Source organism: Heptranchias perlo, chromosome 8, assembly GCF_035084215.1.
Source record: "Heptranchias perlo isolate sHepPer1 chromosome 8, sHepPer1.hap1, whole genome shotgun sequence".
In the NCBI taxonomy this organism is placed as follows: domain Eukaryota; kingdom Metazoa; phylum Chordata; class Chondrichthyes; order Hexanchiformes; family Hexanchidae; genus Heptranchias; species Heptranchias perlo.
Window position 1 is genome coordinate 3,313,107 of NC_090332.1, and position 15,780 is coordinate 3,328,886.

The 15,780-nt window shown below is 49.1% G+C and overlaps 1 protein-coding gene across 2 annotated transcripts in view; it reads right to left on the reverse strand.

Moving 5' to 3' along the window:
- The window catches only part of vip (vasoactive intestinal peptide), a 39,079-nt gene extending 23,601 nt beyond the window's left edge, over positions 1-15,478 (reverse strand). The window contains exons 1-2 of one of the 2 annotated variants that reach the window (XM_067988543.1): positions 15,205-15,477; positions 277-4,905 (exon numbers count right to left, since the gene is read on the reverse strand). In XM_067988543.1, coding sequence (XP_067844644.1) covers positions 4,376-4,905; positions 15,205-15,265 — 591 coding nt within the window. In that variant the 5' untranslated portion in view covers positions 15,266-15,477 and the 3' untranslated portion in view covers positions 277-4,375. Of the gene's footprint in view, positions 1-276; positions 4,906-15,204 lie in introns of those variants that run through there. The other variant, XM_067988544.1, reaches the window with a different exon arrangement.
- Positions 15,479-15,780: the final 302 nt, after the last annotated feature.

Here is a 15,780-nt window from a genome sequence, read left to right on the forward strand (position 1 = left end):
CCCAAGTACTCCAGGTTTTGGTAAGTGGGTTATGCTCCATGTGGGGAAAGAGTGTGCACACCATATTGGACAAACAGAACCCCTCCCTTTATGTGGATTTGCCAGCAGTTTGGTTGGGAGACTCTTACTTTGGTAATGGTTCTCTGCAGAAACCCCGGCTGACCAAAAATAAAATCTGGATTGTATTTATGTTACTGAAAATGATGGCAATGAATCTACACAAACAAAAAATAAAGATACAAAAAGTCAATTGAATGATTCACAACAATAACAGGATAATTTTCTACCATTTTAATGATTAAAATAAATGCAATATTGCAACATCGAGGAGCATTCCTTAAAATATGAGATGCAAAAAAAAAACTCTTCGAAATCCAATTCCATTGAAGCAAAATGTGTTTGAGGGGAACTATTTTCATGGAGGGCTGTACTAAGGGTTTTTATTTTTGTAGCTTATGGCTAATATTCCAGTGATAACACTATTGTTGACCTTTGAGTGTCTTTATTACTATATACTAGTGTTTATTTCAGTGTCGCAGTATGTGAGCTGAACACTTATTAAAAGTATCTGACCCAGGGGTCATTTCCCAGCATGTGTCGGTAAGCTAAGGTTGAATTATTAGAATGCGAGATATCATTGATTCCAAGGTAGCTCCTTGTTACTGTGTTCCATGCTTTAAGATAGTTGGTTAAAGGCAGGTCAGGAGTGGCCATTCTGTGTGTGCAATCCCCCCGACGATATCACGCAGTTCCTGCCCAGTGATAATGTAAAGCATGACAAACATGGCAACAAGGGCTGGTGCGGAGACACTGATCAGTCTACAATACCTCCTTTCTAAAACAGGATGGATGCAGTGATAACTGAGCAGTATACACTTTCACCTGTGTGTTCCTGACAGCATGGATATTACACTACACAATATTATCATACAAATACCGAACGCATGTGTGTCGGATTCCCTTTATCTGCTATTTTACCAGAGTCAATCACCTATCTAAACCTATTAAAATAAACAAGTTAAAGCTTGCGAGAAAATAACGGACAGGGATTTGATACAAACGGAAATTTTGCAACACAGTAAATTCTGAGCTAAGATTAATTGGACATTCTCCTAAATAAAAAGTATTTTCACAAATGTTTGTCTTTGTTACAAGCAAGTCCCAATCCCCAGATGCCCTCCATAATCTCGGAGACTATCTCCTGCATCTACGGTAAAATGTTTCTGAAAAGCTCAAAACTTGCAGTGAAACTTATCTTAAGGGTCACCTCCATGAGGTGGGACCATCTAGTCCTGCCAGACACCCCCCTCCTCAGTTTTACCCCCCACCCCCGAATCATGCTGGGGTTTGGTTCCAGGGGTACTGGCAGTTCTCCGACAGCTCTGCTAAGTGACCCTTCTTCATGTGCGGGGTCAGACAGATTACTTGACCGCAGCCGAGCTCGATCCTGCTCTCATCCAACGTCCAGAAATCAACAATTACCAGCCGGCGCCACTAGAGAGTGATCATGAGTGAGAATCTTGACCGATTTGCCCCCTCCCTAACCTGGGACCACTGATGCCCATTATAGCACTCAACTGCTGCCCTGGATCCGGGATCAAACATAGGACCTCCCTGTGACCTGTGAGGCTCAGTATCACACCAGGTGGTGCCTTTATTCCATCCAGGAAGCTCCAAGACCCCCTGCTCTCCATGACCAGGTAAACATTAATCTCTTGCACATAAATGAATCCAATTGAAACTTGCATCACAGCACTGCCTGTCTATAACTCTACCAAGTCCATCCCAGAAGTGGCGTCTACCGACAGGTTGCCCCGTATCCAGTTAATTTAAGGAGCTGCCTTCTGGAATGAATGACCGGCAAGCAATTTCTGATCAAGAACAGCCAGAGAGATCATATATTGCAGTGACATCTTTATGATCTGCTTCAATGCAATCCACATTCAGAGGTTTGCCTAATGCCCTTTTTTTAGCCATGGCTCAGTGGGTTGCATTTCTTGTCTCTGAGTCAGAAGTTTGAGGGTTCAAGTCCCACTCCAGAGAATTCTAGCACAAAATTCAGGTTGACACCCCAGTGCAGTACTGAGGGAGTGCTGCACTGTTGGAGGAGCCACCTTTCGGATGAAACGTTAAACTGTGGCTCCCTCTGCCCTCTCAGGTGGCTGCAACAGATCCCACGGCCACTATTTCAAAGAAGAGCAGGGGAGTTCTGCCCAACATTTATCCCTCAACCAATATTGCTTAAAAAAAATAGATTATCTGGTCATTATCACATTGCTGTTTGTGGGACCTTGCTGTGCATAAATTGGCTGCTGCATTTCCTATGTTGCAACAGTGACTACACTTCCAAAGTAACTCATTGGCTGTGAAGCGCTTTGGGATGTCCTGAGGTCGTGAAAGGCGCTATATAAATTCAAATTCATTCTTTTTCATGAAGAGAAGGTCCCTTTAAGGAGTGCGGTGATTACACGATCAACTGATTAATTGGTTGAGGTTAAATTACTGACTCAGAACTGGGATCATTAATGAAACCAATAATTCACCTGTCACTGCTCCACTTGTTTCAGCTGTTGTAGGTTAGTGAGCAAAATGCCAATCCAATTTATAGGGACACGGTTTCTCAGACTTTGATGTGTGATCTCAACGGCATTTACTGAGTACAAAAGCTGACTCGTGTTTCCTGAGGGTGAGGGACGTTCCTCATGAGCTTTAAAACTTGTCAAATATTATCAATGGTTCCACAGAAATCTAATATTCTATTGTTCTCTCAATTTTGGTTGGGGTTTTTAGCAAGGAGCTTCCATGCTAGGAGTGGAAGATTTTTTCCACAGCAATGAGCATTATCCATTTACAGTCAGCGTGGGATAGATGAAGAATGAAGCTTGATCTACAAAACCTTATCAATTATCTACAATACCCGATCAATTATACTGAGGTTACGGTTATAACATGGATTATATGCCGAGTAAAGCTCTCTCTACACTGCCCTGCCGAGCTCTCAGGGTCAGGTGGGTGGAGGGGGGGTGGTATCATGGATTAGATGCTGATTAAAGGCTTCTTTTATTGTGCTCTATTGAGCACTCCCAAGTTAGGAGTATCATGGGCTGGATGCAGATTGAGCTTCCTCTACGCTATCCCGTGAAATTCTCTCAGGGCCAGGTGTACCATGGTTTAGATAGGAAGCTCCTTCTGTATTGTTCCATTGAGCACTCTCAAATTAGGAGTATCATGGGTTAGACGCAGATTAAGCTTTCTCTACACTATCCTGTCAAGCACTCCTAAATCAAATGTATGATGGGTTAGATGCAGAGTATAGCTCCTTCTATATTGTTCTATTGAGCACTCAATACATCGTACTCAATAGAACAATATAGAAGGAGCTATACTCTGCATCTAACCCATCATATAGGATTAAATGTAGAGTAAAGCTCCTGTTATCTATCCCTTTCAGGCTCTCTCAGGTCAGGTGTATTACAGGTTCTCTCCCTCTACACTACCCAACAGTCTGCCATAACCCCAAAACATAGAAGGGTGCCCAGTACTCCAGCAGTCTGACATTTCTCTTTTCCACACCAGCCATCCTTGCCCGTGTGGTGCTGAAATATAAGTAGTTGTAGGCTGTAGGCTCACACCTATTGGGAATGGGATTGAGGCTGCCCCACACTTGTCTCAGTTAGAACTTTACAACCATTAGAAGGAGGCTTCCCCTCGGAGAGCTTGGGCTGGATTCAGACCCAGGTTTCAAGTGTATTTATATCCACTGCATCATCCATTCCCTCAGTGGAACTGATCAGTATTTATTATGATGTACAGTGCAGCACTGAGGGAGTGCTGCACTGTCGGAGGTGCCGTCTTTCAGATGAGACGTTAAACTGAGGCCCCGGCTGCCCTCTCAGGTGGGAGTAAAAGATCCCACAGCACTATTTTGTATAAGAGCAGGGGAGTTCTCCCTGGTGCCTTGGCCAATATTTTATCCCTCAACCAACATCACTAAAATCAGATTATCTGGTCATTATCTCATTGCTGTTTGTGGGATCTTGCTGTGCGCAAATTGGCTGCCGCATTTCCTACATTACAACAGTGACTACACTTTTTTAAAAAAATGCTTCATTGGCTGTAAAGCACTTTGGGACATCCTGAGGTTCTTGAAAGGTGCTATATAAATGCAAGTTCTTTCTTCCTTTTATCTGCAAATATTAGGATTACTACACATCTGATTTTTAGATACTTGTTGTGCTGTGTGTTTTTACAAAGTCAGTAAGTTTCCAACCAACTCCTCCCAAAATATAACTGTTAAATTACAAGAACTGGATTTCCATTAAGCCCCAGTTGTTGAGGTGTTGGAGCCACTCTGACGAGATTGACCAGCAAGGCGTCATGCAAGTGTCTCTTTGGTCGGTTCCATCACAAACTCGTAAGCGGGAGGCGGGGTCTGAGATGAGTGACAGTCATAGTGTCGGCTCTCCGACCAATGCTGCTCCTGGTGGCCCAGGCTGCAGTTGAGCGTGGAGGAGGTGTCCGTGCGCAGCAAGGCGGCCGAGGACTGCATCTCGCCGAGCTCCTCCCCGAACGGCCCGTGGACGAAAGGGTGGAAAGTGGAGGCTCTGAAGCTGGGCTTCCTCCCGTAGCTGTCGGCTTGGTCCTGGGACCCCTGCCGCTGGAAGGTCAGGGTGCTGGCCAGCGCCAGGTTGCTGTCTCCGTGCCTGTCGTAGCTGTTGGTGCGGTAGAAGCCAGTCCTGGTCAGCATGATGTTGTGGGCCGAGGCTCGGGAGCGGCGGGAAGCGGCCTGCGAGATGGAAGCGCTGGCCTGCTTCCTGCGGGCCAGGCAGGTGAACACGATCCACAGGAACGTGCCGATTGCTATCCCAATTACGACGGACAAAGAGAAGGACAGGATAATCCCCCCTACATGAAAGAAAGAAGAAACAAATATGAGTCAGAAAGAACTTGCATTTATATAGCACCTTTCTTGACCTCAGGACGTCCCAAAGCACTTCACAGCCAATGACGTACTTTTGAGGTGTTGTCACTGTTGCAATGAGGGTAAACACAGCAGCCAATTTGTGCAAGGCAAGATCCCATAAACGGCAACGTGATAATGGCCAGATAATTTTTTTTAGTGATGTTGGTTGAGAGGTAAATATTGGCCCAGGACACCGCGGAGAACTCCCCCGCTCTTCTTCGAAATAGCACCATGGGATCTTTTACATCCACCTGAGAGGGCAGACAGGGCCTCGGTTTAATGTCTCATTCGAAAGACGGCGCCTCCAACAGTGCAGCACTCCCTCAGTACTGGCACCGGGAGTGGTCGGCCTGGATTATGGGCTCAAGTCTCTGGAGTGGGACTTGAACCCGCGACCTTCAGACTCAGGGGTGAGAGTGCTGCCCACTGACTTTAAATACGAGTCGTTCAACTTCACATCATTGATGGGTATCGTAAAGCGGTAGCCGAGTTTGAATGTTAGAAACAAGGAACAACTTGTGTTTATATTATGTCTTTCATGTCCTCAAAGGTTTTCGCAGCCAATGCATTACTTTTGAAGTGAAGTCACTGTTGTTCTGTAAGCAAATGCCACAGCCAATTTACACACAGCAAGGCCCTAGAAAGAGCAAGTGAAATAAAGGACTGGACCATCTGTTTTGGTTGAAAATGAGGATTGGTCAGGAGAACTCCTTTAAATAGTTCCATGGGATCTTATACATCCACCTGAGCGGACAAATGGGGCCTTGATTTAAGGTCTCATCTGGAAAGAGAGCACCTCCAACAGTGCAGCACTCCCTCAGTGCTGCACTGAAGTGTCCGCCTAGTCCTAGATTGGGGATTGAACCTACAACCTCATGACTCACGAGATGAGTGTGCGACCCCTGAGTGAAAAAGACATTTAGAGCTAGTGAGTTATTCAACTGTGGGAGGGGGAACGGGATGATGCTGGGTCCTGTCACACGCAAATACACACACTCAAACACTCACACTTCCCAGCAAGGGTCACCAGGACCACTCGTGATGCCTGCACCACCACCCCAGCTGAGATCAGCTAACTCTGCACCTAGCAGCCACCTTCCTGGTCTGTAATGGTTCAGTACCAGGTCAGTGCATTCACCAACTAAGCCCATCGCGTTGCAAATCACTGCATTTTCAATAGAAGGGAGCAAAGTTCATGCACCAAAGTTTTGCCGGACACAATCAAATTAGAACGTGAATTGGGACAAATACAAATCGATCAATCGATCGAAAGCAAAATACTGTGGATACTGGAAATGGGAAATAAAAACAGAAAATGCTGGAAACACTCAGCCGGTCAGGCAGCATCTGTGGAGAGAGAAACTGAGTTAATGTTTCTGTTTCCCTCTGCAAAAATTGATCAATGTTAGGTTGACAGCACCTCTCTCCCCTGTGATTTCCACCACCGAGAACAAGAGCAGCAATGTCATGGGAACACCATCAGCTCCAGGCTCTCCTCCAAGTTACGCACCATCCCGACTCCGACATCTATCGCCCGTTCCTTTGCATTACTTGGGCCGATATCCTGGAACTCCCTCCGCAACAGCACTGCGGGAGAACCTTCACCCCACGGACTGCAGCGGTTCAGGAAGAAGGCCCATCACCACCTTCTCAAGGGGCAACTGGGGACGGGCAATAAATGCCGGCCTCGCCAGCGATGCCCGCATCCCGTGAACATATAATTTTTAAATTGCCTCTTTGATTAACCTGCCTCCAATAGGCCCTGCACCCTTTTTGTGGCCCTCAATTTATTGAATCCCCTGAGAGTGATGAGCCGCCACAGCTAAAACACACAAGAGGAGAAACCGCTGTGAACTCTCTCCGTGACCCTGAAACCGCCCATGGAAGAAACAAATCCCTCCGAGGGATAGTTTAGATACAATAAATTCAGTGTGATCTTTGTTTTTACACTTTATTTTATTTTGAACTAATCTGGTGCACCTCATAGACTGCCCAATGCTGCCTCGTATGGTCGGTCAGCGGGAGTGACAGATGCCAACGATATACTCAATGGAATAGAGAAAGTCAGTCCAGAACAACATTCTCAGAGGCAGCAGGATAAGAGGGCACAGGATCAGGGCTGTGAACAGCAGGTTTAGGACTGATGCCAAGAAGCCTTTCTTCACACTAGTGTTGTGCAACAGAAATCTCTGACTCACCACAGTAGTGGCGACAGTGACACCGTTTTATCCACATGTGCTAATTTTGTTAGAATTCACCTCACACAATCGAGGTAAATGTACTTCACGAGTGTATATTTACTTAACAAATATCATTCAGCAACCAAGGAGGTAAAGCAGCCACAACAATCAAAAAGCACTCTGTTTATCATTTTACCATTAATAAGACGACATGCTCAATAACAGTGATTATTGCTCGCTTACTGATTAGAAAAGCAATTAGTCACATCTGGATTCCCAATCAGCCACAGGTGGTTAGCATTCTGGGCAACACTGTCCAATCAATAAATTGAATAATGCCTTGGGGTCTTTTACATCCACCTGAGTGGGCAGGTAAGGCCTCAGTTTAACATCTCATCTGAAAGACAGCACCTCTGACAGTACAGCACCCCCTCAGTACTGTACTGGTGCATCAGCCTGGATTACAGGTTTAAGCCTCATAAAGTGGGACTTAAACCCACAACTTTCTGACTCAGAGGCAAGAATGCAACCCACTGAGCCACAGTCTACTCTCCTGACCTGTTCAATCTTGGTGGTGTCTTACTCTGTGCGCTTTGGTTCTTCACCCAGCTTTATCCAAGAGGGGAGAACATTAAATTGACGAGTAAAAGTGTTTTTCTTCTGTTCAGTTGTTGTTTGTTAAATCTAGGAAGTTGTTTGGCAGCTTTGGACCTGGGCAGCTGATGATTGTTCATCTTCCTGCATTCATGTACACACCAGATGTCAGGAAATTCCAGAGCCAGGCAATGTTTTGTTGACAAATTCACTATCAACTCAAAACGACTTGCCGAACATATCAGCTGCACATGAAGAGACTGAAGTAGTCAATTAAGCTGGAAATTAGGCTCAATCTATGAGTACAACATTGCTCCTTCCCCTATTTTAACATTGGTGATAGTCTTTTTAAAATAAAACAGGTTAGCCTAGAAATTTGATGGCACGCGTTAGTTTTTCAGGCATGAAACGGATGCCTAAGCATCCATTATGGCAGGCGGGGCGGGAACGCTCGTTACGTGCCGGAGGCGCATCACCCGCCATATTGGTCAAGGCAGAGAAGAGGCGCCCAGGAGTTAGGCCCTTTGTCCTTTAAAGGGACCGCTGCATGCTGCCACCGAAAGGATAAGCTTTACTTATCTGAATGTGGAGCCGGCTCCAACTTTTGGACCCACATTAAAGCCAGGGGCCGCTGCTGGCCACTGCTCACCTCCCTTGTAATTGTCTCCCTCCCTCTCCTGATCACCCCCTCCCTCCCTCCCTCCTCCAGTCACTGCCCCTACCCCCAGTCACTCCCTCCCTCCCTCTCCCGATCGCCCCCTCCCTCCCTCTCCCGATCGCCCCCTCCCTCCTTCTCCCGATGGCCCCCTCCCTCCCTCTCCCGATCGCCCCCTCCCTCCCTCTCCCGATCGCCCCCTCCCTCCTTCTCCCGATGGCCCCCTCCCTCCCTCTCCCGATCGCCCCCTCCCTCCCTCTCCCGATCGCCCCCTCCCTCCCTCTCTCGATCGCTCCTTCCCTCCCTCTCCTGATTGCCCCCTCCCTCCCTCTCCCGATCACCCCCTCCCTCCCTCTCCTGATTGCCCCCTCCCTCCCTCTCCCGATCGCCCCCTCCCTCCCTCTCCCAATCACCCCCTCCCTCCCTCTCCTGATCATCCCCTCCCTCCCTCTCCCGATCGCCCCCTCCCTCCCTCTCTCGATCGCCCCCTCCCTCCCTCTCCCGATCGCCCCCTCCCTCCCTCTCTCGATCGCCCCCTCCCTCCCTCTCCTGATCGCCCCCTCCCTCCCTCTCCCGATCGCCCCCTCCCTCCCTCTCTCCCTCCCTCTCCCGATCGCCCCCTCCCTCCCTCTCTCGATCGCCCCCTCCCTCCCTCTCCCGATCACCCCCTCCCTCTCCCGATCGCCCCCTCCCTCCCTCTCCCGATCGCCGCCTCTCTCCCTCTCCCGATCGCCCCCTCCATCCCTCTCCCGATCGCCCCCTCCCTCCCTCTCCCGATCGCCCCCTCCATCCCTCTCCCGATCGCCCCCTCCCTCCCTCTCCCGATCGCCCCCTCCCTCCCTCTCCCGATCGCCCCCTCCCTCCCTCTCCCGATCGCCCCCTCCATCCCTCTCCCGATCGCCCCCTCCCTCCCTCTCCCGATCGCCGCCTCTCTCCCACTCCCGATCGCCCCCTCCCTCCCTCTCCCGATCGCCCCCTCCCTCCCACTCCCGATCGCCCCCTCCCTCCCTCTCCCGATCGCCCCCTCCCTCCCTCTCCCGATCGCCCCCTCCCTCCCTCTCCCGATCGCCCCCTCCCTCCCTCTCCCGATCGCCCCCTCCCTCCCTCTCCCGATCGCCCCCTCCCTCCCTCTCCCGATCGCCCCCTCCCTCCCTCTCCCGATCGCCCCCTCCCTCCCTCTCCCGATCGCCCCCTCCCTCCCTCTCCCGATCGCCCCCTCCCTCCCTCTCCCGATCGCCCCCTCCCTCCCTCTCCCGATCGCCCCCTCCCTCCCTCTCCCGATCGCCCCCTCCCTCCCACTCCCGATCGCCCCCTCCCTCCCTCTCCCGATCGCCGCCTCCCTCCCTCTCCCGATCGCCCCCTCCCTCCCTCTCCCGATCGCCCCCTCCCTCCCTCTCCCGATCGCCGCCTCCCTCCCTCTCCCGATCGCCCCCTCCCTCCCTCTCCCGATCGCCCCCTCCCTCCCTCTCCCGATCGCCCCCTCCCTCCCTCTCCCGATCGCCCCCTCCCTCCCTCTCCCGATCGCCCCCTCCCTCCCTCTCCCGATTGCCCCCTCCCTCCCTCCCTCTCCCGATCGCCCCCTCCCTCCCTCTCCCGATCGCCCCCTCCCTCCCTCTCCCGATCGCCCCCTCCCTCCCTCTCCCGATCGCCCCCTCCCTCCCTCTCCCGATCGCCCCCTCCCTCCCTCTCCCGATCGCCCCCTCCCTCCCACTCCCGATCGCCCCCTCCCTCCCACTCCCGATCGCCCCCTCCCTCCCTCTCCCAATCACCCCCTCCCTCCCTCTCCCAATCACCCCCTCCCTCCCTCTCCCGATCGCCCCCTCCCTCCCTCTCCCGATCGCCCCCTCCCTCCCTCTCCCGATCGCCCCCTCCCTCCCTCTCCCGATCGCCCCCTCCCTCCCTCTCCCGATCGCCCCCTCCCTCCCTCTCCCGATCGCCCCCTCCCTCCCTCTCCCGATCGCCCCCTCCCTCCCACTCCCGATCGCCCCCTCTCTCCCTCCCTCTCCCAGTTGCTGCCTCTCTCCCTCAGCAAGGCCGGCATTTATTGCCCACCCTAGTTGCCCTTGAGAAGATGGCATTGACCCTCCTTGTTGAACCGCTGCAGTCAGAGCGGGGAGGATGCTCCCATACTGAAGAATGAAAGAAAGAAAGACTTTCATTTATATAGCGCCTAAAGTAGGGAGTTCCAGGATTTTAACACAGCAACGATGAAGGAGCCATGATACATGCCCAGTTATTTTGTAGGCTGCAATGTTTTCTTACAAAACAACACTTCTAAGCTAATTCATTGGTTCACTTTGGGACAGCCTGAGGATGTGAAATATTAAATGCAAGTCTTTCCAAAGTTCATTAAACAAGAATTTTACTTTACAACTGCCATGGGAGAAAAAGATTTAATAAAGCTAGTTTGCCACTGGCCTTATTTTTAACTTATAAGGGCTGAAATGATTACCACATGTTTTTTGACTGTATATTTAACATTCTCATATCAAATTCAGCTTTCCACCATTTTCACTTTTATTTTGAATGGCCTCAAATCTCTGTTCAAATATGAGACAGAATAAAAGCTGCTCGGCATCCCGACAATAACATCGGCAACAATAATCACACCTCTGGAGACAATTTCTTCCCCACCCACTCCCCTTTTTATAGCCTCTACCTTGAGACCAGGTAGTTCCTGGGAGAAGGAGGGAGTGATCGAGAGGGAAGGGGCGATCAGGAGAGGGAGGGAGTGATTAGGGAGGAGGGTGATCGGGAGGGAGGGGGCGATCGGGATAGGGGGGCGATCGGGAGGGAGGGGGCAATTGAGGGATGAAGGGAGCAATTGGGAGAGGGAGGGAGTGATTGGGAGGGAGGGGGTGATCGGGAGAGAGGGGGAGAATGAGGGAGGGAGGGGACGATCAGGAGAGGGAGGGAGTGATTGGGAGGGAGGGGGTGAGCGGGAGAGAGGGGGAGAATGAGGGAGGGAGGGGACGATCAGGAGAGGGAGGGAGTGATTGGGAGGGAGGGGGCGAGCGGGAGAGAGGGGGAACATCGCTCAGGATGGAGGGGGCAATCGAGAGGGAGGGATTGGGCGATCGGGAGAGGGGTGCAGTGATTGGGAGGGAGGGGGCGATTGGGAGGGAGTGGGGAGAGGTCCCTAGGCCCAAAAATCTTCACCGGCGATCAGCCTGGGGACGCTCAGGATTCACATGTACCTCAGCGGTCTCATTTAAATGAGGCCTGAGGCCCAATATCAGGTGGGCCTCAGGCCTACCCATTCTGGCACAGGGATTCTGGGCCCAGCTTGCGCTGGCCAGCCAATTTCTAGGCCCATGAGATTTGCTCTATGTCCAGCTCGTGCTATAGCCAGCTGGAGAGTACCAGCTGCTGACACTGTCAAAAGTGGCCTAGTCCCCATCACTGATGTGCTTCATGTTGCTAAGTACAAAAATTCAACCCCCAAAATTAAAAATTAAAATTAATGAGCAGGCTGGAATAATAACTTACTCCAATTTCCTATATTAACTACAGTGACTACACTTCAGAAGTACTTAATTGACTGTAAAACGCTTTGGGACGCCCTGAGGTTGTGAAAGGCGCTATATAAATGCAAGCTCTTTCTTTCTTTTCCTTAATTTCTTGGCTGGTAGTAATCCAATTTAGTTTTAGTTGACTAGGTAAAAAAGATTTTAATCCATGTCAAGCGCTTCATGTACAATGAATTACTGTCATGTGGACAAACGCGGCAGCCATTTTGCAAACAGGAAGATCCCACAAACAGCAATGAGATGAACGACCGGTTCATCTGTTTTCTGGTGGTGTTGTTTGAGGGGGGGGAATCTCGCTGCTCTTTTTAAAATAGTGCCTTCAGATCGTCAACATCCACATGAACAAACGGAGAGGGCGTCGGTCTAACGCCCCACCCAAAGATTAGCGCCTCCGGCAGTGTCGCACCCCACCCCCCCAGCCCCAGTACCGCATGAGAGGGTCGGCCTAGATTGTGTGCGCAAGTCTTGGAGTGGGGAGAAAAACCACAGCCCTCAGGCCCGGAGGGAAGCGTGCTATCGACTGAGCCAAGCTGACAAATGGTTGGCATGGAAACCGGCATTCAATGAACTTGCGTAACTAAAGGCCAGTAAGCCTGCTCCCTGAGCTCACTTCAAATCCAGGATTCTATGACCCCCCAACAACCCTCTTGTAATGTAATGCTTGAGAGACTACGTACAGAACAGCAATTTTCTCTCTGGTTGACTGCTGAACAAATTGCTGTACACACCCTGTTTCCTGTAGACAAAAAACTCTTGTGCAGCCTCCACACCAAACCTTGATCCCTCTCGATTGTTCCCTGCGACATTACTACAAAGAGTTATTTTACAATAAAAAGCCCATTTCGTTCCACAGCTGGTATTTCTGCAATCACATTTTAAATAGGCCCATCCCTGCCCTTGAATCATAAGATGTTTCTGCAATGTCTGGATGGCCAATTTACCCCTCTTCAGTTCCTTAGACAACTCACTGCAACTAATAACACCAAATAACAATGTGGACTAATGCCTCAGGACGCTGGCTCCTCATTCATCTTGTGAACTTGCCTCAATCTCAAAAAGAAAAGAGAAAGCTTGCGTTTATATCACACCTTTCACGACCTCAGGACGTCCCAAAGCGCTTTACAGCCAATGAAGTACTTTCTGAAGTATAGTCACTGGTGTAATGTAGGAAACATGGCAGCCAATTTGTGCACAGCAAGATCCCATAAATAGAAATGAAATAAATGATCAGATTATCTGTTTTAGTGATGTTGGTTGAGGGGTAAATATCGTCCAGGTCACCGGGGAGAACTCCCCTCATCGTCTTCGAAATAGTGGCCGTGGGATCTTTTACATCCACCCGAGAGGGCAGACGAGGCCTCGATTTAACGCCTCATCCGAAAGACGGCACCTCCGACAGTGCAGCACTCCCTCAGTACTGCACTGGGAGTGTCAGCCTAGATTACGTGCTCAAGTCTCTGGAATCAGAAACATCACTATTTCTGGTAGGGCATTCCATGTCCCAACAATCCTCTGAGTTAAAAACAAAGTCCTCCTGAGGGTAAAGCAATGAAGGAAGTGTTACTGGGATGACGCCTCAAGGAAGGAGCCCCTGTTCTGAACTATATAAACTTGTGAAGATGCATTTCTGTGGCTTTTTCAGAAAATAAATAAATTAGAACTATAGGGAAGTGTAACTGCACCTTTTATGATCTGGGTGTTCTCGTAACAAACATTCCTAAATTAAATTCTTACATTTACTTTGAGGTAAATATGTTACCACAAACCACCCAGGAGATTTCTTCCTTCACCATCTGCCTCCTCCCTCGCAATTTGTTTGCAGCCTTAAAGGGCCACTGTCTACCTTGTCGTGGGGGCAGGGGGTTGGGGGAGGGGAGAGGGGAGAGGACTCAGATAACAGCCACGTGGTATTTTCAACACTGTGATATCACATTCAGGTGACCAAACTTGAAAGTTCTGCTGTGAGATGGCACATTATGGATGCAAATTATGTCTCTTTTGGCAAGGAGACAAGAGGGAGCTGTTGAATAAAGGGTGTGCCCCTTTAAGAAAAGTCATTAAAAGAAACCTGCAGAATAAAATTATTTGTTTTAAGTAAGAAATAAAGCTGATGAGTGGGTTTAGATGTCAAATTAAAGGCTACAGTCAAACAAGCACAAAGCTGAATTTGGAGGTGCTTGTTTATTGAAATGTTAAGATTGTACCATAATTTTCCGATTGTAGCAATTGGTTGTGTTTTGCTTCCGAACACAATTTATATACAAAAGCAATAAACTTAAATAGTTCTTGCAAAGCCCGTTTCAAAGATCTGATCTCATTGCTGCACCACACGCAGCGAGTATAATCAGTGTTTAAATCACTTGTTTCACTGAACAGTGAAAATTTAATTCATAGAGAGAGAGAGCGTAACAGAATAATGTGAGAGGCAAGGAGAGAAAGAAGGAAAGAAAGAGTGAGAGATAACGTTAGCAAACGAAGCAATCAGAGAGACTGAGGGAATAAAAGGCCGTGTGAAAGAAAGCATTATACCCAGGAACACACAGGACTGGAAAAGCCCATTTCAGTCCTTCTAGATGGTCCCAGGAAATATCATACTCCACCATACCTCCCCTGGCCCTCTATCAAAGTTTTCTCTAAGTAACAGAGAGTATGTGAGAGAGATATAGAGAAAAAAAACAGCGGGTCGAAAGAGAGACAGAAAGAGAGAAAGAAACGGTGAATGAAAGAATGAGTGTGAGAGACAGAAAGAGAGAAAGAGACAGAGTGAGTGAAAAAAATATGAGAGTGAGAGACAGCAAGAGAGGAAGGGGCAGAGTGAATGAAAGAATGGGTGTGAGAGACAGAAAGGGTCAGAGAGACCAAGAATAAAAGAGAGAGAATGGAAGTGAATCAGAAACAGAACAAACTCAGGGGATTGAATGAAAAATGAGTGACAGAGAGAGGCTGAGCAATTGAGAGAATATAGCAAAGTGTAATTAAACAGGAGAGGATGATGTAGAGTAACAGAGTGTGTGTGCGAGGGACAGAGAGAGAGAACAGGAGAATAAATGAGAGAAAAAAAACAAGTGAGGGAGAATATATGAGCGAGAGATAAACCTAGAGGAGGAGAGGGCGGGAATGAAACGGAGTGTGAGTGAGGGAAAAGAGTGAACAAGGAAAAATTAAGAATGAGACAGAGATTCCCCCAATTCAGCTGAAATTCTTAAATCAAAACTTTTAAAAAGAAAGCACTTTTTTTAATCCCTGATTTCGATTTGAGTAGCTAATTTGAACATGCCTTACCGAGAAAGGTGTCAGGCAGTGGATCAGTCAGCATATACTCTGTGCTGTTGTTGTAAGCCATGATCAGCTCAGCAGAGAGTGTCTCTCCGAACAGCTCGAGCTCTCACCGCACGACTTTGAAGAAAGGGACAACAGTATGAATTCACTTCTCTGTGCGAGAAGAAAGAATTTTTATTTTATTTTTTTTAAATTGCTCTGTTTGTCGGAATGTTCCACTGTGTCAGACTTCCTGCTTTTGTACTTAAATTAGTAACTGCCCCCCTTATCAGCGAGAAACACCAATCTCTGAGAATGAAGCTGCTTCCTCAGCATCATTTCCTCTAATAGAAATTAATGGACTTGTAGAAACAAGGGAAGGGGGCGGGGTGGGGGGGGGGCTGGGTGTGAAGTGGGAGTTGGGGGGGGGTGGGGTGTGAAGTGGGAGAGGGACAGAAGCTGGAATGATGTGGATTTCCCCACGCAACTGTTCAGGAGAAAAAAAAGCCTCAGGGCCCCCCTGGCTGTTCTGGGCGGCTACAGTAAACGTCCATGAACTTTCTCGTTCTGCTTTAGAGCGAGAATATTGATATCACGAGG